The sequence below is a fragment of the Nilaparvata lugens genome, chromosome X (genome assembly GCF_014356525.2).
Source record: "Nilaparvata lugens isolate BPH chromosome X, ASM1435652v1, whole genome shotgun sequence".
Classification (NCBI taxonomy): Eukaryota; Metazoa; Arthropoda; class Insecta; order Hemiptera; family Delphacidae; genus Nilaparvata; species Nilaparvata lugens.
In genome coordinates this window covers 4,401,411-4,421,733 of record NC_052518.1, presented here as the reverse complement: position 1 = coordinate 4,421,733, position 20,323 = coordinate 4,401,411, and the positions used below count along the sequence as shown (strand labels likewise).

At 34.4% G+C, this 20,323-nt stretch overlaps 1 protein-coding gene across 5 annotated transcripts in view; it reads left to right on the top strand.

The window, feature by feature from the left end:
• LOC111047425 (synaptotagmin-7) overlaps positions 1-20,323 on the top strand; it is a 468,639-nt gene that overhangs the window by 360,925 nt on the left and 87,391 nt on the right. The window contains exon 1 of one of the 5 annotated variants that reach the window (XM_039442274.1): positions 13,825-14,011. The exons of the other annotated variants lie outside the window; for them this stretch is intronic. Within the exon in view, the coding sequence (XP_039298208.1) occupies positions 13,947-14,011 (65 nt within the window). The 5' untranslated portion in view covers positions 13,825-13,946. Of the gene's footprint in view, positions 1-13,824; positions 14,012-20,323 lie in introns of those variants that run through there. 5 annotated transcript variants of the gene reach the window in all.

The window sequence follows — 20,323 nt, the reverse complement described above, 5'->3', positions numbered from 1 at the left end:
TAGATAGCGCTCATTGGCAGCATTTATTTAGTATTTTCGTTTAATAATAATTATATATTAATTAGCATTTGAATAAATGCATTCTCTATTTAATCCCATCTGTAACTTGTTGGCCGCTATGGCTTTGTATAGAATGAGCGCTGCTATCTAGAGATTGTCAATTTGGTGTAAGGGTAAGCATTCCTGACTAGCAATTGGGAGTTACCGGGTTCGATTCCCGGGCTGGCAACTAATTTTTGGATAGTAGTTCTCATCGAATTTCCATCTAGCTGTTAGCCCTGTTGTCAGTGTCTGCAGTAGCAGAGGTCTTCGGGGTGATTTGCAGCATTTATTTAGTATTTTCGTTCAATAATAATTATATATTAATTAGCATTTGAATAAATGCATTCTCTATTTAATCCCATCTGTAACTGGTTGGCCGCTATGGCTTTGTATAGTATGAGCGCTGCTATCTAGAGATTGTCAGTTTGGTGTAAGGGTAAGCATTCCTGACTAGCAATTGGGAGTTACCGGGTTCGATTCCCGGGCTGGCAACTAATTTTTGGATAGTAGTTCTCATCAAATTTCCATCTAGCTGTTAGCCCTGTTGTCAATGTCTGCAGTAACAGAGGTCTTCGGGGTGATTTGCAGCATTTATTTAGTATTTTCGTTCAATAATAATTATATATTAATTAGCATTTGAATAAATTCATTCTCTATTTAATCCCATCTGTAGAAATATTATACTTTGCTTGAGTGGTCGTACGAAAAATGGTGCATACATCAGTTTATATGGTATTTCAAAATTCAAATTTATTTATTCCACACTCATAAATACATATAAGTACATGAATCAAAGAAAGCTCAACATGACAATACAATCCAAACAAAGTGTAATAATAATGAACGGTAAGTGAAAAATCCACTGGCATAAGATGACTCTTGTTCGTCAGTGGGAAAGCACTAATGAGATGTTTAAGAAACGCGTTCACCCCTTTAAATGTATCTCCAAACAACAATTAATTCAATAAGATACTGCTTCAAACTATCTAAGATTTGCAAAAAAAAATACTTAAAAATTACCATAAACACTTGTTTATACTATTAATCATATTCCACTTATCGATATGTACGATTTGGATGCGGTTACCAATTTATCTAAACTATATATTGTTGGATATCCATCCTTCACCACAATTAAATTAAAGTCGAATTTGAAAACACTTTTGATGAGGTATAAGCACTTACATATTATAGCAGTGACGATTGTTTCAACCTGGTTGGTTGAAATTCATGGTTTTCACCAGGTTGAAACTATACTAAGATTAAACTATATATTTTCTAGATTCAACACTATACATTGATTGAATTGAGGCGTTATTTCACTGAAGCCTTCTTTCAAATGTTTGACATAATAAGTCACCTTTTAAACAGTTGTGAAGATTCAACACTATACTTTTATTAAATTGAGGCATCATCTCACTGAAGCCTTCTTTCAAAGTTTTGAAATAATAAGTCACCTTTTGAACAGTTGTGAAAATGATATTCATAATTGAGGGAAGATACTATTTATATATATTTTTTAAATATATTATATCACTTTCAACATCAGACCACTTTTCAGTTAGAGAGGAGCTTGATAAATTTCACGGCTGTCAAATTCAGACAGACGGTTCGCTACAGGGATCTCAGTTTCACAGCCAACAAAATAGTAAACATCCACTTCATTCAGAATGAAACCACCGGTTCAACGATCAAAGAATTTCATGAATGGAGCATTTTCAATGCTGCAACCTCAAATCTACTCTAAATATTTGGAAACCTATATGTTTTTCTCTTACCTTCCAGCTGGACATCGTACTAAAGTGTCATTATTGAAATTCGTCGTTTCAAATTCAGAGGTTTTATCAACGATCAGCTTCCCGACATTCACAAATAGATCTCTCGATTCCCGTCATTTATTTATCCATGCATAGATTACATTAGTAGAATGGGAAAACAGACTCAGCCTGAAACTTTTCTGTTACTGAATCTATTCAAATTTATATCAAACTAATTGACTTCACAACAACAATTTATATTAATACCAAATAGTTCATCTATACCTTTTTTCTCTCTTCAATCAAAGCAATTAACAATATTGATATCACTGTTACAAATTTACTATCCGATTCATGTTATCCAAGCTTATTTATTCCAATTTTATTTTTGTACACTCTATCTCAATTTATTACGCTGAAGATATTCTTAGAGTTATGCTTTGTTTTGCATGAATCTCATTGTATTGATATGAGAACATGATTAACTTCATTCGATTTATACTAAACATTTTCATATTACATGAATAACATAGGCGACGGATATGAAAGAGACAAGAAGATGAACGAGTTGAAAAATACGAGAAACGTGAACTGATCTAAATGTAGAAATTATCTCTGTTGGAGAATATTTGTCAAGTTAAACAGGAAACAATAAATTGACTCTCACACAAAGAGGTAATGCTGAATAAAAGTTAAAGTATCAAGTTTACAGTCTGAAATCTAGAGTCTTCACACAATCAAAGACGGACGTACTGCAAGATGAAATCAATATGGAATACATCATGCGGTGCATGTTCAGTGGTTAGAATAATTTTCTAAAACTTGAGTTATCCTGAATAAATTATCCTTATTCAAGTTATCTCATTGAAAAAACTTGAGGCGATAATTCATACTTATTGATGATGCAAAATCTATAGCAAATGGCAAAATAATATGAGATGAAATGAATAAGTGAAAAAGGGAAAAGAGATCGGTGAAAATCATGACCTCATCTATTCAATGAACCTTTTTATTCTATGTGTGTATATCCCTACAAGCCACACATATTTTTACGCATTCAACAACAAGAGATTTAATTGGTAATATCACTCGTTTGATCAGTATAAAAAAACACGTTGGGCTTATAATTGAGAACAGCGGATACCTTTTGTCCGATGGAATACTGCGAGATGAAACTTTCTGATGGAAAGCCATGAAATGAAACTTTGTGATTAAAGGGCGTCATTAAAGCCACGGGTCGTTGAGGCTTCAGTGCTGGTACTCGTATTCTTTATTAATTTATTTTTTGCCAAACGCACCTGTTTGATCATTGGCTTGGAACAGATGACCGCTTTCCGCTTTGTGACTCCAGTTATCTGAGATCAAATAACTTGTGGATGGTCAGAGCTCAACCAAAACTGAAAGTGCATTCACAGCATGATCATGACTCTCACAGCTGTATTCAGGACTGTTCCGGTTACCTTTGGGCTTGGAAATAGATATCTTCTTCAATACAACGTTTGAAGGAATTCTATCTATGGGAAATCAAATCAAGCTTTATCCAAACTACATATTTACAATTGGTCAAAATGTTGTTTTATCAATTACTAAACAAAACTACGTTTAATGAATTCCATTTATGGGAAATCAAATAAAATCAAGCTTTATCCCATCAAAATATTTACAATTTGTCATAATATTATATTACTAATATCTTTAATAAAATTAGTAGAATTGATGGTGATGTGAAATCTCTCCATAATAAGAAAACAAAGATATAGTCAAATTTCACTAAAAATTTTTAGTGAAATTTGACTATATCTTTGTTTTCTTATCACTAATATCTTAATAAAAAATCACAAACTTTTTGTGTAGTTGAGAAGTTTGTTGATATTGTGGTAATTATTCATCTATATAAAAGCGAAATGGAACTCACTGACTGACTGTCTGACTCACTCACTCGCAGAACTAAAAATCTACCGGACCAAAAACGTTCAAATTTGGTAGGTATGTTCAGTTGGCCCTTTAGAGGCGTACTAAGAACGGATATGGAGAAATTTCCAAAGATACGCCCAAAATTAGCGTTTTTCGGGCGTTTTTTTTTTTTTTTTTTGCTTTTCCTCAGATTTATCGAGAACAAATGAACAGAAATTGTTCAACTTCAGTACAGAAGCTAAGCTAGGGTGTAATAATGTTGTGTTAGAAGGAATTTGAAATAACGCCAAAGATACGCCCAAAATTAGTGTTTTTTTGCGTTTTCTCAGTTCTTTCATCGAGTAATAGACAGAGAATGTCCAAATTTTAGACAGAGGTTCAGGTAGGGTCTAAAAATGTTGTGATGAGATGACTTTAATATTTCATCAAAGATACACCCAAAATCAGTGTTTTTCTCAGCTTTCCTGCGTTTTCTCAGTACTTTGACTTTCTGATGGAATGAAGCATGCTCAAATGAAAAATGCAGGCGAGCGAAACGAGCCCGCTGATTTCATTTCTGGACGATCCAGTCGGGGGTCCAGACGGATATGGCAAGCGAAGCGAGCCTGAAGGCTAGTATTAAATAAAAATTACTAAGAAATTGTTAAAACCACAGAATTTATTCAAAGACCGGTTTCAGTTGTTACACCATTGTTAATTTCTGATAAGCTGAAACTAAATACAAAAGTAACACAATTTATACTAGTGGGCGAGTACCGCTATTGGTCAAGGGCATGAATGCCTGCCATTGGCCTAGACCCTAGACACTCTCCTCCCACTTAACAGTGCATACAACACAAACGTCACAAAATGGCGTTCCAAGCAACTGATCCACCACGATAACAAAATTTACATGCAGTTCAAATAAAACCAAAGAAATCAAGTCAACAAAATTTACTTGCAGTACAAATCAAATCAAATTTATTTTGTCAAATTGAAACAATAAAATGGCTTATGAATAATAAAAATACAAGCAAGAAATACATAATAAGATTCCAATTACACATAAACTCTTAAATTAAAAATAACTTGTTTTCTATCTGACAAAGCCAGCAAAACCTAGGTTTGTACATAGTACTAAACTGATAGAGTTTGTAAGGAACACTTTTATGTTCACAAAAAAACCAGAGAAATCAAGTAGAAGTTAATAAAACAAATATGTAAATAGCAATACTATCGACCAATGCTAACAAGGTTATGAATTAACAAGCAGTTCGTAATGAAAAGAAAATTGAAGAGATTATAGTCTTTATAATAGTGTATAGTTTTGGGACCAGCTTTTCCTTGTTCTTGAGTGTAAATGAACTAAATTTCAGATAAGTGAAATCATAACCCTACACCGGACTTTCAAAATGTAATCTAAATTTGGGAGAGAAATAGTACAATCGTTAGTTTTTCTCTCCCGGTCAGTGCTTTATTGTGAAAAAAATAACAGCTTTTACAAGAGGAATGACATGTGAGGCTGTGGAGACAGTCCTGGATAGACTGCGACAAAGTGTCACCATAAATTTAGGATATCATACAACGAATATGCTTTTTTTACTTACCTTCCCCTATTACCATAGGTAAGGAAAGTATTGCTTTCCGAAAAAAATTAAGGTACCCCAATTTCTAAATTTCTATACGTTTCAAGGTCCCCTGAGTCCAAAAAATTGTTTTTTTCGGGTATTGGTCTGTGTGTGTGTGTGTGTGTGTGTGTGTGTGTGTGTGTGTGTGTGTGTGGTGTGTGTGTGTGTGTGTGTGTGTGTGTGTGTGTGTGTGTGTGTGTGTATGTGTGTGTTGGTGTGTGTGTGTGTGTGTGTGTGTGTGTGTGTGTGTGTGTGTGTGTGTATGAGTGTGTGTGTGTGTGTGTGTACACGATATCTCATCTCCCAATTAACGGAATGACTTGAAATTTGGAACTTAAGATCCTTACACTATAAAGATCCGACATGAACAATTTCGATCAAATGCAATTCAAGATAGCGGCTAAAATGGCGAAAATGTTCTCAAAAACAGGGTTTTTCGAGATTTTCTCGAAAATGGATCCAACGATTTTGATCAAATGTATACCTAAAATAGTCATTGATAATCTCTATTAACTGCAATAAGTCCCATATCTGTGAAAATTTCAGGAGCTCCGCCCCATGTATGCAAAGTTTGATTTCAGATTCCCAATTATCAGGCTTCAAATATTATTTAAACACAAAAATTTCAAGTGGAAAGGATTGATCAGGAAAATCTCTACAATTAATGTTCAGTAACATTTTCAAAATTGAAAATAAGCTTGAAATTCTAGAAAATGTGATAATTCAATTGCAAACTGTTGGCAACTGATGATTCTATTAAATCATTCACTATGAAGAGATAGCAGTCCTCGTGTATCTCCAGCGTTATTGTCCTCTCAGATCTTTGAATATTAGACTTGAGATGCGCGTGAACACTAGCGTCAGGGGATCAATTTTCATAGCGGCAAGGAAAGTTGTGTGAGTGCGCCACACCAGATTTTTTTAAAGTAAAGATGATGTAGTATAGTAAGGTATTCATCAAAAATGTTCAGTATCTTCCATAGATCTACAACTGGAGAGGTTTGTACGCTTGAAGTATTTTGAGGAGCATTTCAGTTGAGGGTATGAATAAGGTGATGGTGCAATATAAGATGAAAGATAGTGTTGGAGCGAAACGACGGCTTTTTATGGCTATTGTCTTATATGTTGCAGCCATTGTATATCTAGCCTGTTGTTGCTATCGGTTGGAGAGAGTGAGGAGCGTTTTTTAAACGACACCGTGATAAGTGATGCCACTTTAGTGTGGGGGAGACAGACTGCGCTGCTAATGAGCTGTTGTCGTTCAACAAGACGCAGAAGCACCCTTTGTGAGGTGCATTCAACATTGGGAAACATGCTTCACGTCTAACTCTACAACTAGCCTACTATGGCTACGGCCTACCTGCCAGTCGAGCAGCTAATTATTTTCAAAAAAATTACACACGAGTTGTGGCTACAAGTTTCAGGCGAATCATCTGCTATTTTCCACACGGGTGAAACATGTGTATTAGTTTGTTTAATAATCATTGTCAATATTTGTATCACAGCATTAAAGTTCGCTTATTCATTAAATCGTATTTGAAGTATTTTATATCATAGGAAATTACCTACCAATTGAATTTCCTATTAATTCATTTCACTTCCAGAGTATATTTTAATATATTTGCTCTTAGTTTTCTTGAACTTCTGCATTCAAATTTAGTTTTACATAATTGATTCTCTTTTTTATTGATTGCAACCCTACCCTAAGCTCTGTTGCTAGCATAGTCTTTATTTTTACTTATCTTACGTATTTTGTTTAAAACAAAAATAATTGAAGATATTGCTCTTTGATGGCATCTCCCACATAGGAATTTCTTGGGAGTGTCTTTCTCAGTAAATTGAAAGATTATATTAAGAATATATAGAATATATTATTGTAAGTACATAATTTTTCTAATTTCACAGAAGCTACGTTTTCTTTTTTGTTTGTACTTTTGTTCACTTTCTTTACCGAGGAATCAAATTTATTATTATTATGATTCAACAGTCTACACCTTTCTATGTTTTCACGACTACGTTGGACAAAATAAGCGATTCCTCTGCAGGAGATCCACGTTACGTAGTGGTAAAAGATTTCTTTTTTTAAAGATTGTGTCCTAAGGACTCCAGTTATGGAGTATAGAACAAGTCAGGGAATCTGACTTATTGTATGAAACTTGTGTTAAGACTAGTCTATCTAAGACTGTCTGTTTAACACTAGACTATCTTGTGTTAACACAAGATAGGAGAACAGGGTTGCAAATTCCCTACCTTGTCACTGCCTCCAGTGTATCCAGTAATACCAGTGTATTCGATGTAGAATAAATTATTTATCCTTGTTACAAATAATTATTCAAATTTTATTCGTCAGGAAAATACATTTTTCAATAATTTCAAAGTGAATTTTCATAATTAAGATTGAATATTTTGTTAATTAATTCTACATTGTTGGAAGACGATCTGGCAACGTTGCGGAACTAGGAAAGGATAGCACTATCTGCTTTGTCGAATGATAGACAAGAATAGCAACACCAATGCTAAATACCACCATTATAACGTGGACTTCATTATATTTAAAACTTCTACGATAACTCCGTTCAATTTGAATTCATATTGATGAATTTTGAATTTTCAGGTTTTTTTTGTCTCTTTAGAGATCGAATACTGATTATTGGAGGGCATGTTTAGTCTTATCCATCAATACATAGCAACTAGGCGTGAAGGTGTGTACAGACTTATGCGCCCGAACACATTTTATCAGCGTGGCGTATGCTAGTGGCGCGCATAAGTCTGTACGCACTCTTACATGTAACATATGTATTCCGAAAGTTTTCTCGGATTGATGATATAGAGATCAAGACTGGTATCTGTGACCACAGTGACAATAACATCGAGGTATTATCATCAACAGTTTGAAGCTTTGCCCATAAAAATAAATTTAATACACAATCAAAATCTCATCATTGAAAGTTTTAATGGGAGCGAACTTTGTGCAATTATTCCAGGTCCACGAGTCCCCGAGCAGCTGAGATTGCCATAAAGTATGAGGCGATGTCATGAGCTTGTTAGGAGATAGTGTTAAGGAGGTACTTAAAGGATGAAGTAGGTACTTAAAGCGTGCTCCTACTCCATCTTCTCCTCAGAGCAATGACGATCAACAACCTCTTGAAGGTCCATACTAGGCTGTATTCTCCCTATCCGCGGATAATACTTGAGTTTTATATCTTTCATATAAGACAGACTGATCCGAGAGCTGTTCCAGGTATGTATCCTGGTGCGAACTAGAATATAAGGATGCTATGTCGAACTTATAAGTCGGTTGATTTCTAACCGAAAAACAAGTAAGCAAGGTGATTATTTGCTTATGCAGGCCAAGATTGTACCCTAGTAGAATTCTTTTTCAAAAATTCCAGGTGCTTACAGTGAGACAAACATATGTTAAAAGAATCATATTATTCATTAATAAGAATAGTCATACATTCAACTTAAGGAATAATCCATATAATTTGCGTCCCTCCAATCCATAACAACGTCCCTCCAATCCAACTCCAACCAACGCGACGAAGTTGTCATTGCTAATCATATTCTTGAAGAGCAGGTTACAAACTTAGATTTACCAATTACTGATCAATTTCATCTCCATCCAATCTCAGAAGAAGACACTTTCAAAGAAATTTAACGTATTCATAGTAATGCTATGGGTGTAGACAAAATTCCTATTAAATTTATCAAGAATATGTTATTTGCTGTTTTACCAACCATTACATACATTTTCAACAAGTCACTTGAAGAAGGCAATTTTCCTGAAAACTGGAAGTTTGCTCTGGTTCGCCCTCTAAATAAAGTTCCATCACCCAATAAAGTTGAGGATTTTAGACCAATCAGTATTCTACCTGCATTGTCCAAAGTGCTAAAAAGACTCATTCATGCTCAAGTTGTAAAATTTCTAGACAAGAATAGTAAGCTTCATAACTTTCAATCAGGCTTTAGGAAATTCCATTCAACTGAGACAGCTCTGCTTCGTGTCACTGATGATATAAGGTTAGCTATGGACCGAAGAAAATGCACCATCCTCACCCTATTTGATTTTTCTGAAGCATTCATCATACAGTCCTTTTGAATAAGTTGGCTATTCTTGGTTTCAGTCACAACTCGTTAGTTTGGTTCGAATCCTATCTATTAGGAAGGAAACAATGTGTATCTGTCGGTGACAAAAAGTCAACTTGGAATAACGTTATGCATGGAGTACGACAAGGTTCAATTTTAGGCCCTCTCCTCTTCACTTTGTATGCTAATGACCTTTCTTTCATTATCAAATTCTCCAGTTTCCATACTTATGCAGACGACCTTCAAATCTATTTAAGCTGTCCCATAACAACAATTAATGAAACAGTTGGAATAATGAATCAGGATATCAATTCGATAGTGGAATGGACAAAGAAAAATGGCCTTAAGCTTAATCCCATCAAAACACAACCCATTATAATTGGATATTCTCGTCTTATAAACAATATTGACCTTGAATCGATTCACAAAATTAGTGTAGACGGTAATGACATTCCTTACTGTAGCTCAGTTAAAAATTAAGGCATTATTATGAATAATACTCTTGACTGGCAGAACAAGTGAACAAAACTTGTAAAAAGGTATTCTCAGCCATGCATGCATTGAAGAAAATGCACGATATTCTCCCTAGAAACATTAAATTATTATTGGTTCAATCTCTCATCTTCCCACATTTAATGTATTGTGATTCTGTTCTTAACGATATGCAAGTCACTCTGAATGATAAACTACAGTGTTGCCAAAATTATTGTCTACGTTTCGTCTACTCTCTCCAACGCCATGATCATATCACCCCAACCCACATTGCTAGTTCAACATTAAAGCTTCCCGATCAAAGGCTTTTTCGAATAGTCAAGCTTGTTAGAGATATCTTGAAATAGGGTAATCCGAACTATTTTAAAGATGATTTCAAATTTGTCTCTGAAGGTATGAGGATAGATGCTTCACATACTAGAACCGGAGAAAGTACTTGAAGGATACCCAATCATCGAACTACTATTTTCACAAAATCCTTCTTAGTCAGTGCCTGTCTTGCATAAAATGCACTTCCTGTTTCTATCAGGTCCATCGAGAGCCGAGCGAGCTTCATCCTGACTTTAAAAAAACATCTTTTGGAACAAATGGCTGAAACTGTCCGGCCCTAGAACGATCACATGACAACCATCCCCCACCCATCCCACAAATACAAACCTTTGAACCTGTTCAAAGAATGAATTATATATATATATATATATAATATAAACTCATGTTATTTTAATTATCCACTGCATATACTGCTGTATATTACTGAAAGTTGATTACCCTGATCTACTTTCAGCCTACTTCATTTTATTAATCAATAATTTGATCTTATCTACCTATATAATTATTTTACTCTATCAATTTTCTGTTTTTTTTCTCTTAGATATTTATATTAATTAAAACTTTTACAATATTCCCATTAATAAATAAATCCTTAGTTTAATTAATTAAATTAACGTTTTGGTAGAGAGTTAGCGGTGAGGATATTTTTAATATTCTTTCCGAAGAATGGACATTGATATGTCCAAAGCTCCACCAATTTATGTAGATGCATAACAATATAATTATCTATAGTTATTATATTACAAATTGCTTTTTCATATACAGTTCAATAATTATTTTCTTAGTCTATATTATGCAAATTCATCTATAATTTTGCTGTATTGTAAGTGTATAAGCCAGTATATATTGTAATCTACATAAATAAAGTACTCAATCAATCAATCCATTACAATTTGATATTGACTTTACAAGCTTAAGTGTATGTAGACGTCAGTTTGAATATCAGTGTTACTTGTTTATGAATAAAGACCCAACTGAATTCATCATTAATAGAATTAGAAAATCCATAATGAATCTTATACTGGATTGGATTAGGATAAATGTTTATTTTAAATTATCTATATTCATTATGTAGTGTTTCATTCTTGTGTTATAAATTTAAAAAAATATTTGTCATTGCTTCCTTGAATTGGTCTTTTTGAGTTTGTCATTTGCTTGTGATTTTGTTACTTTGTCTTATCGTTTGTAAGTATTGAGATGTGACCTGGTTTCCATAATTTCATTTATTCTAGTGGTTTGAATAAGCTCTTTTTCTTTCTATTGACATGTTTGCTGAACCTAGTTGTTCGAACTCACTGCCGGCGCACAAGTTTTCTTTGCCGGTAGTGCCATTTTGTAAGTTAGAATATTTATTTTATCAATCTGTATTATTTTATGGCAAATAAATAAATTTTAATATGAAATGGTCGTAGATTTAAATCAAATCACTCTTTATCCTCCGAAAAATGTACTTGACAATCAATTTTTATCGTATTATTCAATTTTCAAACCATACATATGTCGGTTGATTATTCAAATCAATTTTTAGTCTCCAAAATGCACTTTACAACAATTTTAATCTTATTATTCAAATTTTTAATCGAAACAAGGTCAAATAGTGTATACATCGGTTTTATTTTGGTCTAAAAACTCATAAAATTTCCAAGGTTGCGTACAGACTTTACGCCACGAAAACGCGAATCTCACTTTTCATCAGCTGATGCTAAGTTTATTATATCTGTATTTTAACAGGAACAGTAAGATACAGATATAATCAGCTTATGAAAAGTGAAATACGCGTGGCGTAAAAGTCTTTACGCACCTTGATATTTCAATGTTCAGATCATGGAATTTAATCTTGTACAAGGTGCGGCAGAGAAGCTTTCTTACTTTAAAAGTTAATACAACTCTTTGTATGGTCAGAAAGTATGCATTTTTTGCAGTGTAGATATATTATTTAAAGTTTTGTTTCAATCAGTTTTGAATATCCATGTAGGTGACGTCCCCAATCTCCACACACTGAGTAATAAAATCTGGTTGAAGTTTCCTCTGGTTCAGACTCTATTCGTTCACTGCATAAATGAGTTCTACTCACTCTTATTCAATACTTCAAACCATATTCCCTCCAACAGTTTCAAATAGAGCAATCTTGACAAAGGATTGGATCACAGTCGAAATCACCTCTCAATTCTTGAGAAAAGTAGTACATTTCGAAACGAGTTTCTCATGAAAATATCATTCTCCGATTCCAAAGAAAATGACACCTGATTTGTGAGAATCGGATCATAAACAACTAGGATAATGTGACGATAAAGCTGTCGGTTTGTGACTCTGCTCCTTGCAGATTGACCTGTTGCTTGGAGAAAAGCCACCATCTGAAATTCTCTTCAGAATATTTCAGATAGTGGAACATTTCTTGTGAGGATCGTGGTTTGGATGATCAGAAAATTCACAAATTACACAAAACGAAAATAATATTCAATGAAAACCTTGGAAGTGAGTGCTGTTTTTTATGAGGAGATAGGTTCACCGACGATCTATGAGCCACGATCTATATCTATTACTTTTTAATCAAGTATTTGAATAGGTCTACTTGAATGTCCAATTATCATAGGAAACTACTAAAGTCAACCGCACAAATATAGTCCAATGGAGATTGGAACAGATAAGTGCAACTTTGTCAAATAAGAGTTGGCCAACGTAGACCACATCTGATTATTAATAGGAATTAATCAACATTTCTATTATATACATGAATTGGCAACGTCGGAAGGTGCGAGGGGGTGAGGAGGTACTCAGCCGTTCAAAATTCCTTCGGACTATTCTTGTTCGGTCTCCTATAGTACCCTCTTTACATTTTTGTATAAACATATAGGAATTTAATTTGATGATTCCTATGTTGGAATTGATTAAATGGAGCTAGATGAATAATGAATTAATTTTAATGTTGGAATGACAAAATTGTATTTTTGATAAATATGAAAATAAAACTTTTACAAGTGATAAACAAACTATGCTAGTTGAAAACATCACAGGTGGCAATCAGATGATTCGACACAAACACGCCATGCCATTCTCAGGTAGTGTTAATTCTTTTGTACATCTTTTTTAAAGCAGAAATAGTTTCTCGTGCCATTTTCAACTCTCAAAACTATTCTTTTATGTGCTTGATTTGAGGCACATATCAATTTCCGCCGTAAATCCAAATCAAAATCGAATGTCACTAGATAGTACTTTGAGGAAGTCAGAATTGTTTACATTAACTACGTTATCTGATCACTTTGTAATCACATTGGGTGTTTATTTGAGTGACAGAGCACAGAGCGCGAAACGCGTCACCTCTTTCATAAGAGATGACAGCAGAATTCGGTTGTGAGCCCCGCTCGTCAAGAGACGTTTGAAATTTCGAAATTTGTTTGTGTGATGAGGGGAAAAGGGTTGTTGGTGGGGGGGGTTTGAAAGGGTTGGGGGTTGAGGAGGAGGTGGTAAGGAGGTGAGGAGGAGGTAGAAAGGGGAGTCGATCGATAGCTGGTGACGTTTCTCAGCTGCGTGTGTCCGGGGGCTCTTGCACTAGCCGGGGTGGTATTTTGTGACGGCTAGGTTGGTAGTTGTGACTTGTTGCGCGGCTGGTTCCTCAGTGGCAAATGGCTCAGTTGGCCGAGTGGTAGCGTCGCAGCGTTGCCATATACGTGTTTGCTCTTTTGAACATGTTGGCTGTTGCTCGTCTCTGGTTGCAGACATGTGGGCTGCAGTATCCCGATCTCTAGAGATATTTGTCGCTTTTTTCGAGTATTACGCATCCAGGTAAGACTCCCCTATCGCTTCCCCCCCTTCAACCACTGTCACTTCATTTTTTATTCCACGCAACAACTCACTTTTCCTTATCTCTCGTGAAAATAATGCCCGCCGAATCTTTTCATCATACTCTCCGAACTGAAATCAATAGTGGTTTCATTAAACCCACCTTGCTCTGGACACGTTTTTAACAAAATTCACAGCACGATGAAATTATTTTCGAAAGTTCGTACAGTACAGCCTCGTTTATTCCCAGCTCAATCTGTATGGACACGTTTTTAACTAAATTTACAGCACTATGAAATTATTTTCAAAAGTACAGCCTCGTCTGCTGTTACTCAACTTTCCTGTATGAATACGTTGTAAACAAAATTTACAGCAGTTTGCTGTTACTCAACTCACTCTGTATGGACACGTTTTAAAATAAATCACAACATGATAATGATAAAATGATTCGCGAGTAGACCTTGGTAATTTATTTAGACCTTATAGGACTGAAGCGGAATAAACAAAACAATTAAGGAAAAACTTACAAGAAACATACTAACCAAGAAGCAGGTCCATGAAAAGGATAAAAGGAGAGATGTATTCAGAGTTGAGAATTTCCAGTATTGAGGCTATCAGTATCGAAGATTCCCTGTTTATTCGTTTGCGATTATTTCTCAATTTCTCAGTTTTCTCAATCAATGTCGAATATAATATATGAATCTCAAATCTTGAAATCAAATTCCAAATCTATGAAATTCTCTATTCTGAATCTCAATTCTTTCAAACTCACTAAAAAATATTGACCCTCCATACTATACCACACCAAATTATCAGAACGCAATATTCGTAATACATTTATATTAGTTGTTTTTCTGGCTAATCGATACTTCAAGAGAAAATTTACACTTGAAAATTCAGGCTTTTAACTTGAAAAATCACACCGTCAATTCTAGTAAATAATCAACCCTTTTACTTGGAAAACTTTAGACTCTCCCATAGACCCTTATACTCTGCAGAGTGAAAAGAATATTACAAGATGGAATTATTACAGTCTAGCAGGTAACCCGTACTCCGCAAGGGTCTAATCAAAAACTAAAAACTTGAACTACTGAATTTTTAAAGGATTTGAAAGAAGTCCATAACAATCCTCGGTGAATTGAGAATCTATTTGCGAAACTTCGAGTTAATCAGTTTAGTAGTTTGGACGTGAATTTCTTATCCCGTACGTGTATGAGGCAATTCTTTCCTACATTATATTTATTGTAGATGGAATTATTCTTGAAGAACTGCCTCAATCAATGAGACAGTCAACTAGAGGCAACAATGCATTTCAACCCTCTCTCAGATATTGAAGAACTGTATGTGTACTCAAACTTTCACACAGAGCACAATGGAAACTGTCAAATTGCAAACGACTCTATCCTATCTTTTGCTTTTCAAATGAAAGCTTATTCAGCACCAGATATTATTTGTGCATGATAGATGAATTTCATGAAAATACAAATAGAGAGATAGTCTATGCTCACTAAATCTTCTCATAATTAGAATCAAATAGCCAAAAAAGTATACCTACTATACACAACTATAGAAGTGATATGTGTATTCACATTGTGAATAGACAAGTTTAAATAGAGTTTAGATTTCTATTCTTATTTATATTAAAGAGTTGAAGAAAAAGTGATGTGTGTTATGAAATTCTATTCTACAGAAGGTTCAGGTCTATTCTAACATCCCAAGAGCTTGTATTTCGTTATTCATTCAAAATGAATCTAGTAGTTCTGAGAACAGTAGACCTCACGCAGTATTCTCATCCTCAAGTACCGGATTGAAACTACAGCAATATGGAAATACAGCAATAGACTGGCTTCTCCACACATCTGTGTAATCACTTGTCAGCTGATTTATGATGAATAATTCTATAGTCTGATTTTTACTCTATTATTGGCGTATGAAAGAGGCTCCTTTTTCCCTTTATATTATCCTTGAAATGCGAAATTTTCAAAAACCTTGTATATACGTCGACGCGCAATTGAAAAAGGAACATACCTGTTATATTTCATGAAAATCTATTACCGCGTTTTCGTCGTAAATACGCAAGAAATAAACTTATAAACGTTTAAACATTTGAACATTTAGTCTAATCCAAACTAAAATATGAATCTGGAGGTATAAATAGATTCAATCTATAGTGTGAAATCTTTATTATATCGAAGCTATTCAATATTAAAATTATTCAAAATTAATAAAAACAATATAAGAACCTTGTAGTACCCTTTATTATTAAACACTTTGAAATTCTGCTGCTCTTGTATTTAGTTTTAGTTTATCAGAGAATGGCAATGGTGTAATAACCGAAACCGGTCTTTCTAAGTATCAATAAATCTGTGGTTTTTTGACAATTTCTTAGTCTTTTTCATTCACTTTGAAATATTTCAACCAGTTTCGATCCTAACTGAGGTCATTTTCAAGTTGAAGGTTTTTATTAGTTTGTACAAAAGTATCCCATGTGAGTGAAGAGTTTTTATAAAATTATTCTATACATTGTAGAATGATAACCTCTCACTCTACTAGAACTGTGAGAGGCAGCTCGGCTTTTCCGGTTATTGTGCATTTAGCTATTGCAATATTTCCGGGAGAATTCGAATCGTTTGACGTAAAGCCAAGTGCTGTTGAATATTGTGAACTATTACACTAACGGGCGGTTTCATAATTATTTGAGATTGATCACAGGTGATTTCCTCATCAGAATAATTAACGAGAGCACTCTCATGAACTCAGCAGGCAATGCTTTTCTGTCAGCTTGATAATATTCTCTCTCATCATCGTTGTGGCTGTCTGCTTTTGAAGTCAATTAAGGCCAGTTTCAAGCTCATAATTACAAAACCACTTCCAACTACTAAAATCTGATGTTGAATACTCACACAACTTTCCTTGCTCATATTTGAAACTACGATCAGACTTCTGTATAATTATGTGTATATATAATTGTTTTCAGAGTAGAAATTGTGAAATTCGATGATTTTTTCTAGTCGTCATTTTTCTTAAAGTCGTCAAAACAGATGTTCTAGAAATGAAATATATCGACTATGTGTTATTTTGAATAAGCTGCTCTACCTACCTACCTCATGCACGAGAAGGAGGTTAATAAGTCCATTTCTCAAGGAGGGGGTGAACCTCCCATTAGTTTCCCAGAAAGGAGACTCATGCCAGTTGATAGAGCTGATAAATAACTATACAGGGTATGACTTTGAAAAAAATCGGTCTAGTTATTTTTGAGAAAATCGTGAGAAACAGGGTTTTTTAGTAATAATCCGCCATTTTTCTCAAGAATATTACGGAGCTCCTGCAATTTTCCCAGAAATGAGACTCACGTCAGTTGATAGGGCTCATAAATAGCTTTCCATGGTATAAATTTGAAGAAAATCGTTAGTGCCGTTTTCGAGAAAACCGTGAAAAACATGGTTTTTTAGTAATTATCCACCATTTTCTCTGCCATTTTGAATTCAATTTTATTGAATTTCTTACTGTCGTATTCTCATGGTATAAGGACCTTAAGTTTACAATTTCAAGTCAATCGGTTGATTAGGAATGGAGTTATCGTGTACACAGACATACACACATATACACACACACACAGACCAACACCCAAAAATCATGTTTTTGGACTCAGGGGACCTTGAAACTTATAGAAAACTTGAAATTGGGGTGCCTTAATTTTTTTTGGAAAGCGATACTTTCCTTAACTATGGTAATAGGGCAAGGAAAGTAATAAGACTACTTTAGTAGATATTCACTACTCTAAACAAATTATTTTATAAAGTATTTTTTCTTGATTCGAAGTAGTTTTTTTACGAAATTACATAATAAAAGAGTCGACTATCACGATTGTAAACTATACAATCACGAGACAAACTGTTTTTATACTTCGAATTGTGTATTAATGATTAAGAAGCGTTCAATGATTATGAAATCCGAATTAGTGGGGTCCAGATTAACGAGGTTCTACTAAATTTGATAATATTGAAATTCGAAAATCGAAACCTCTATTCGCACTTTCTCATATGGTTAAAAGTAACACCTCAAAGAATTCATAGGTCCTGACAACGATTATTTATTTAATAAAAATTCGACTGAGTCATTGTCAATATTGTAAAACCGTTCCATAATTAAATAAAAACACAAATATGTTGTCAAATTCAACACAGTTTTATTCGGTACACGTTGACTATGACCGGTCAACTTGAAAAAGTGGTCACCAAACCATGGTCCTGTACCGAATAGAACTGAGTAAAATTTTATAACATTTATGTGTGTTTTTACTTTCCTTGCCCTACTACCATACGTAAGGAAAGTATTGCTTTCCAAAAAAAATTAAGGTACCCCAATTTCAAGTTTTCTATTCGTTTCAAGGTCCCCTGAGTCCAAAAACATGATTTTTGGGTATTGGTCTGTGTGTGTGTATGTGTGTGTGTGTGTGTGTGTGTATGTGTGTGTGTGTATGTGTGTGTGTGTGTGTGTGTGTGTGTGTGTGTGTGTGTGTATGTGTGTGTGTATGTGATATGTCTGTGAATACGATAACTCCATTCCTAGTTAACCGATTGACTTGAAATTTTAAACTTAAGGTCCTTATACCCTGAGGACCCGACAATAAGAAATTCAATAAAATCCAATTCAAGATGGCGGAAAAATGGCGGATTATTACTAAAAAACCATGTTTTTCACGTTTTTTTCGAAAATGGCTCTAACGATTTTCTTCAAATTTATACCATGGATATGGTATAAATATAGCTACTTATAAGCCCTATCAACTGGCATAAGTCTCATTTCAGGAAAAATTTCAGGAGCTCCGTAATATTCTTGAGAAAAATTGCGGATAATGACTAAAAAGCCAAGTTTTTCACGTTTTTCTCGAAAACGGCTCCAACGATTCTCTTCAAATTTATACCATGGATAGCTATTTATAAGCCCTATCAACTGACATGAGTCTTATTTATGAGAAAATTGCAGGAGCTACGTAATATTCTTGAGAAAAATGACAGTTACTAAAAAACCATTTTTTTCACGATTTTCTCAAAAACGGCTCTAACGAATTTTTTGAAATCCATAACCTGTATAGTTATTTATTAGCTCTATCAACTGACATGAGTCTTTTTCCTGGGGTACTAATGAGGGGTCCACCCAATCCTTGAGAAATGGACTTTGTAACCTCCTTCTTGTGCATGAGGTAGGTTGGTACACGGTTTTTACTTCTTCTTCTTCCATATACCGTGGGTAGGTAGAGCAGTTTATAAAAAGAACACAGTCATAGTCAAGATATTTCATCTGTAGAACAGCTGTTTTGACGAATTTAAAAAAAAAATCATCGAATTTCACAATTTACATAAAGGAAAAAGTACTCTGAAAACAATTGTATATACACATATACAGTAGTCTGATCGTAGTTGCAAATATGTTGCCGTCAATCGTCATTATGTTATTCCCCTAAATTTATCGTTTGATAATGAGGCTTATAGTTCAATGAGCAAGGAAAGTTGTGTGAGTGTACCACACCAGGTTTTTATTCATTTATTTAATATGTGAATATGTCCTATTTTAGTCATAATAATGTGAAATATTTCATCTATGTTTGTTTTTGAAGAATCTAAACTGAAAAATCTACTTTGTGAAAATAATTAAGGTCTGAAAATTTTGTGAAGTGAAAAACTACAAGACTTAACCTATTTCGGACTATGTGTAACCTTATCTGAATTTGGGAGAGGAATAGCACAAGGTTACTTATTTTTTCTCTCCCTATCATTTCTATGATGTACTTATTGTATGAATCAATAAGAAATGAAGAATAAAGAAGCAATAATACAAACGTAATAGATGTATGATTTCCAAGTAGACCTACTCTTTTTCAAATAATGTGTTTAAACAATGTCTAAAGTAATAGTAATTGCAAATTACTCTTCAAATCAATCTTGACTGAGAAGGTACAAAATATCAATTAACTAGCAATATACAGTACTAGCCGTAAGGCTCGCTTCGCTCGCCGTATCCGTATAGCCAGGGGGCTCCACCCCCTGGACCCCCGACTGGATCGTCCAGAAATGAGATCAGCGGGCTCGCTTCGCTCGCCTGCATGATGTAACATTTTCTGTCTATTACTTGATGAAAGAACTGAGAAAACGAAAAAACCGCTAATTTTGGGCGTATCTTTGGCGTTATTTCAAATTCCTCCTAACACAATATTATTACACCCCAGCTGAGCTTCTGTAGTAAATTTGAACATTTTCTGTTCATTTGTTCTCGATAAAGCTGAGGAAGCGAAAAAAAACGCTGGAAAACGCA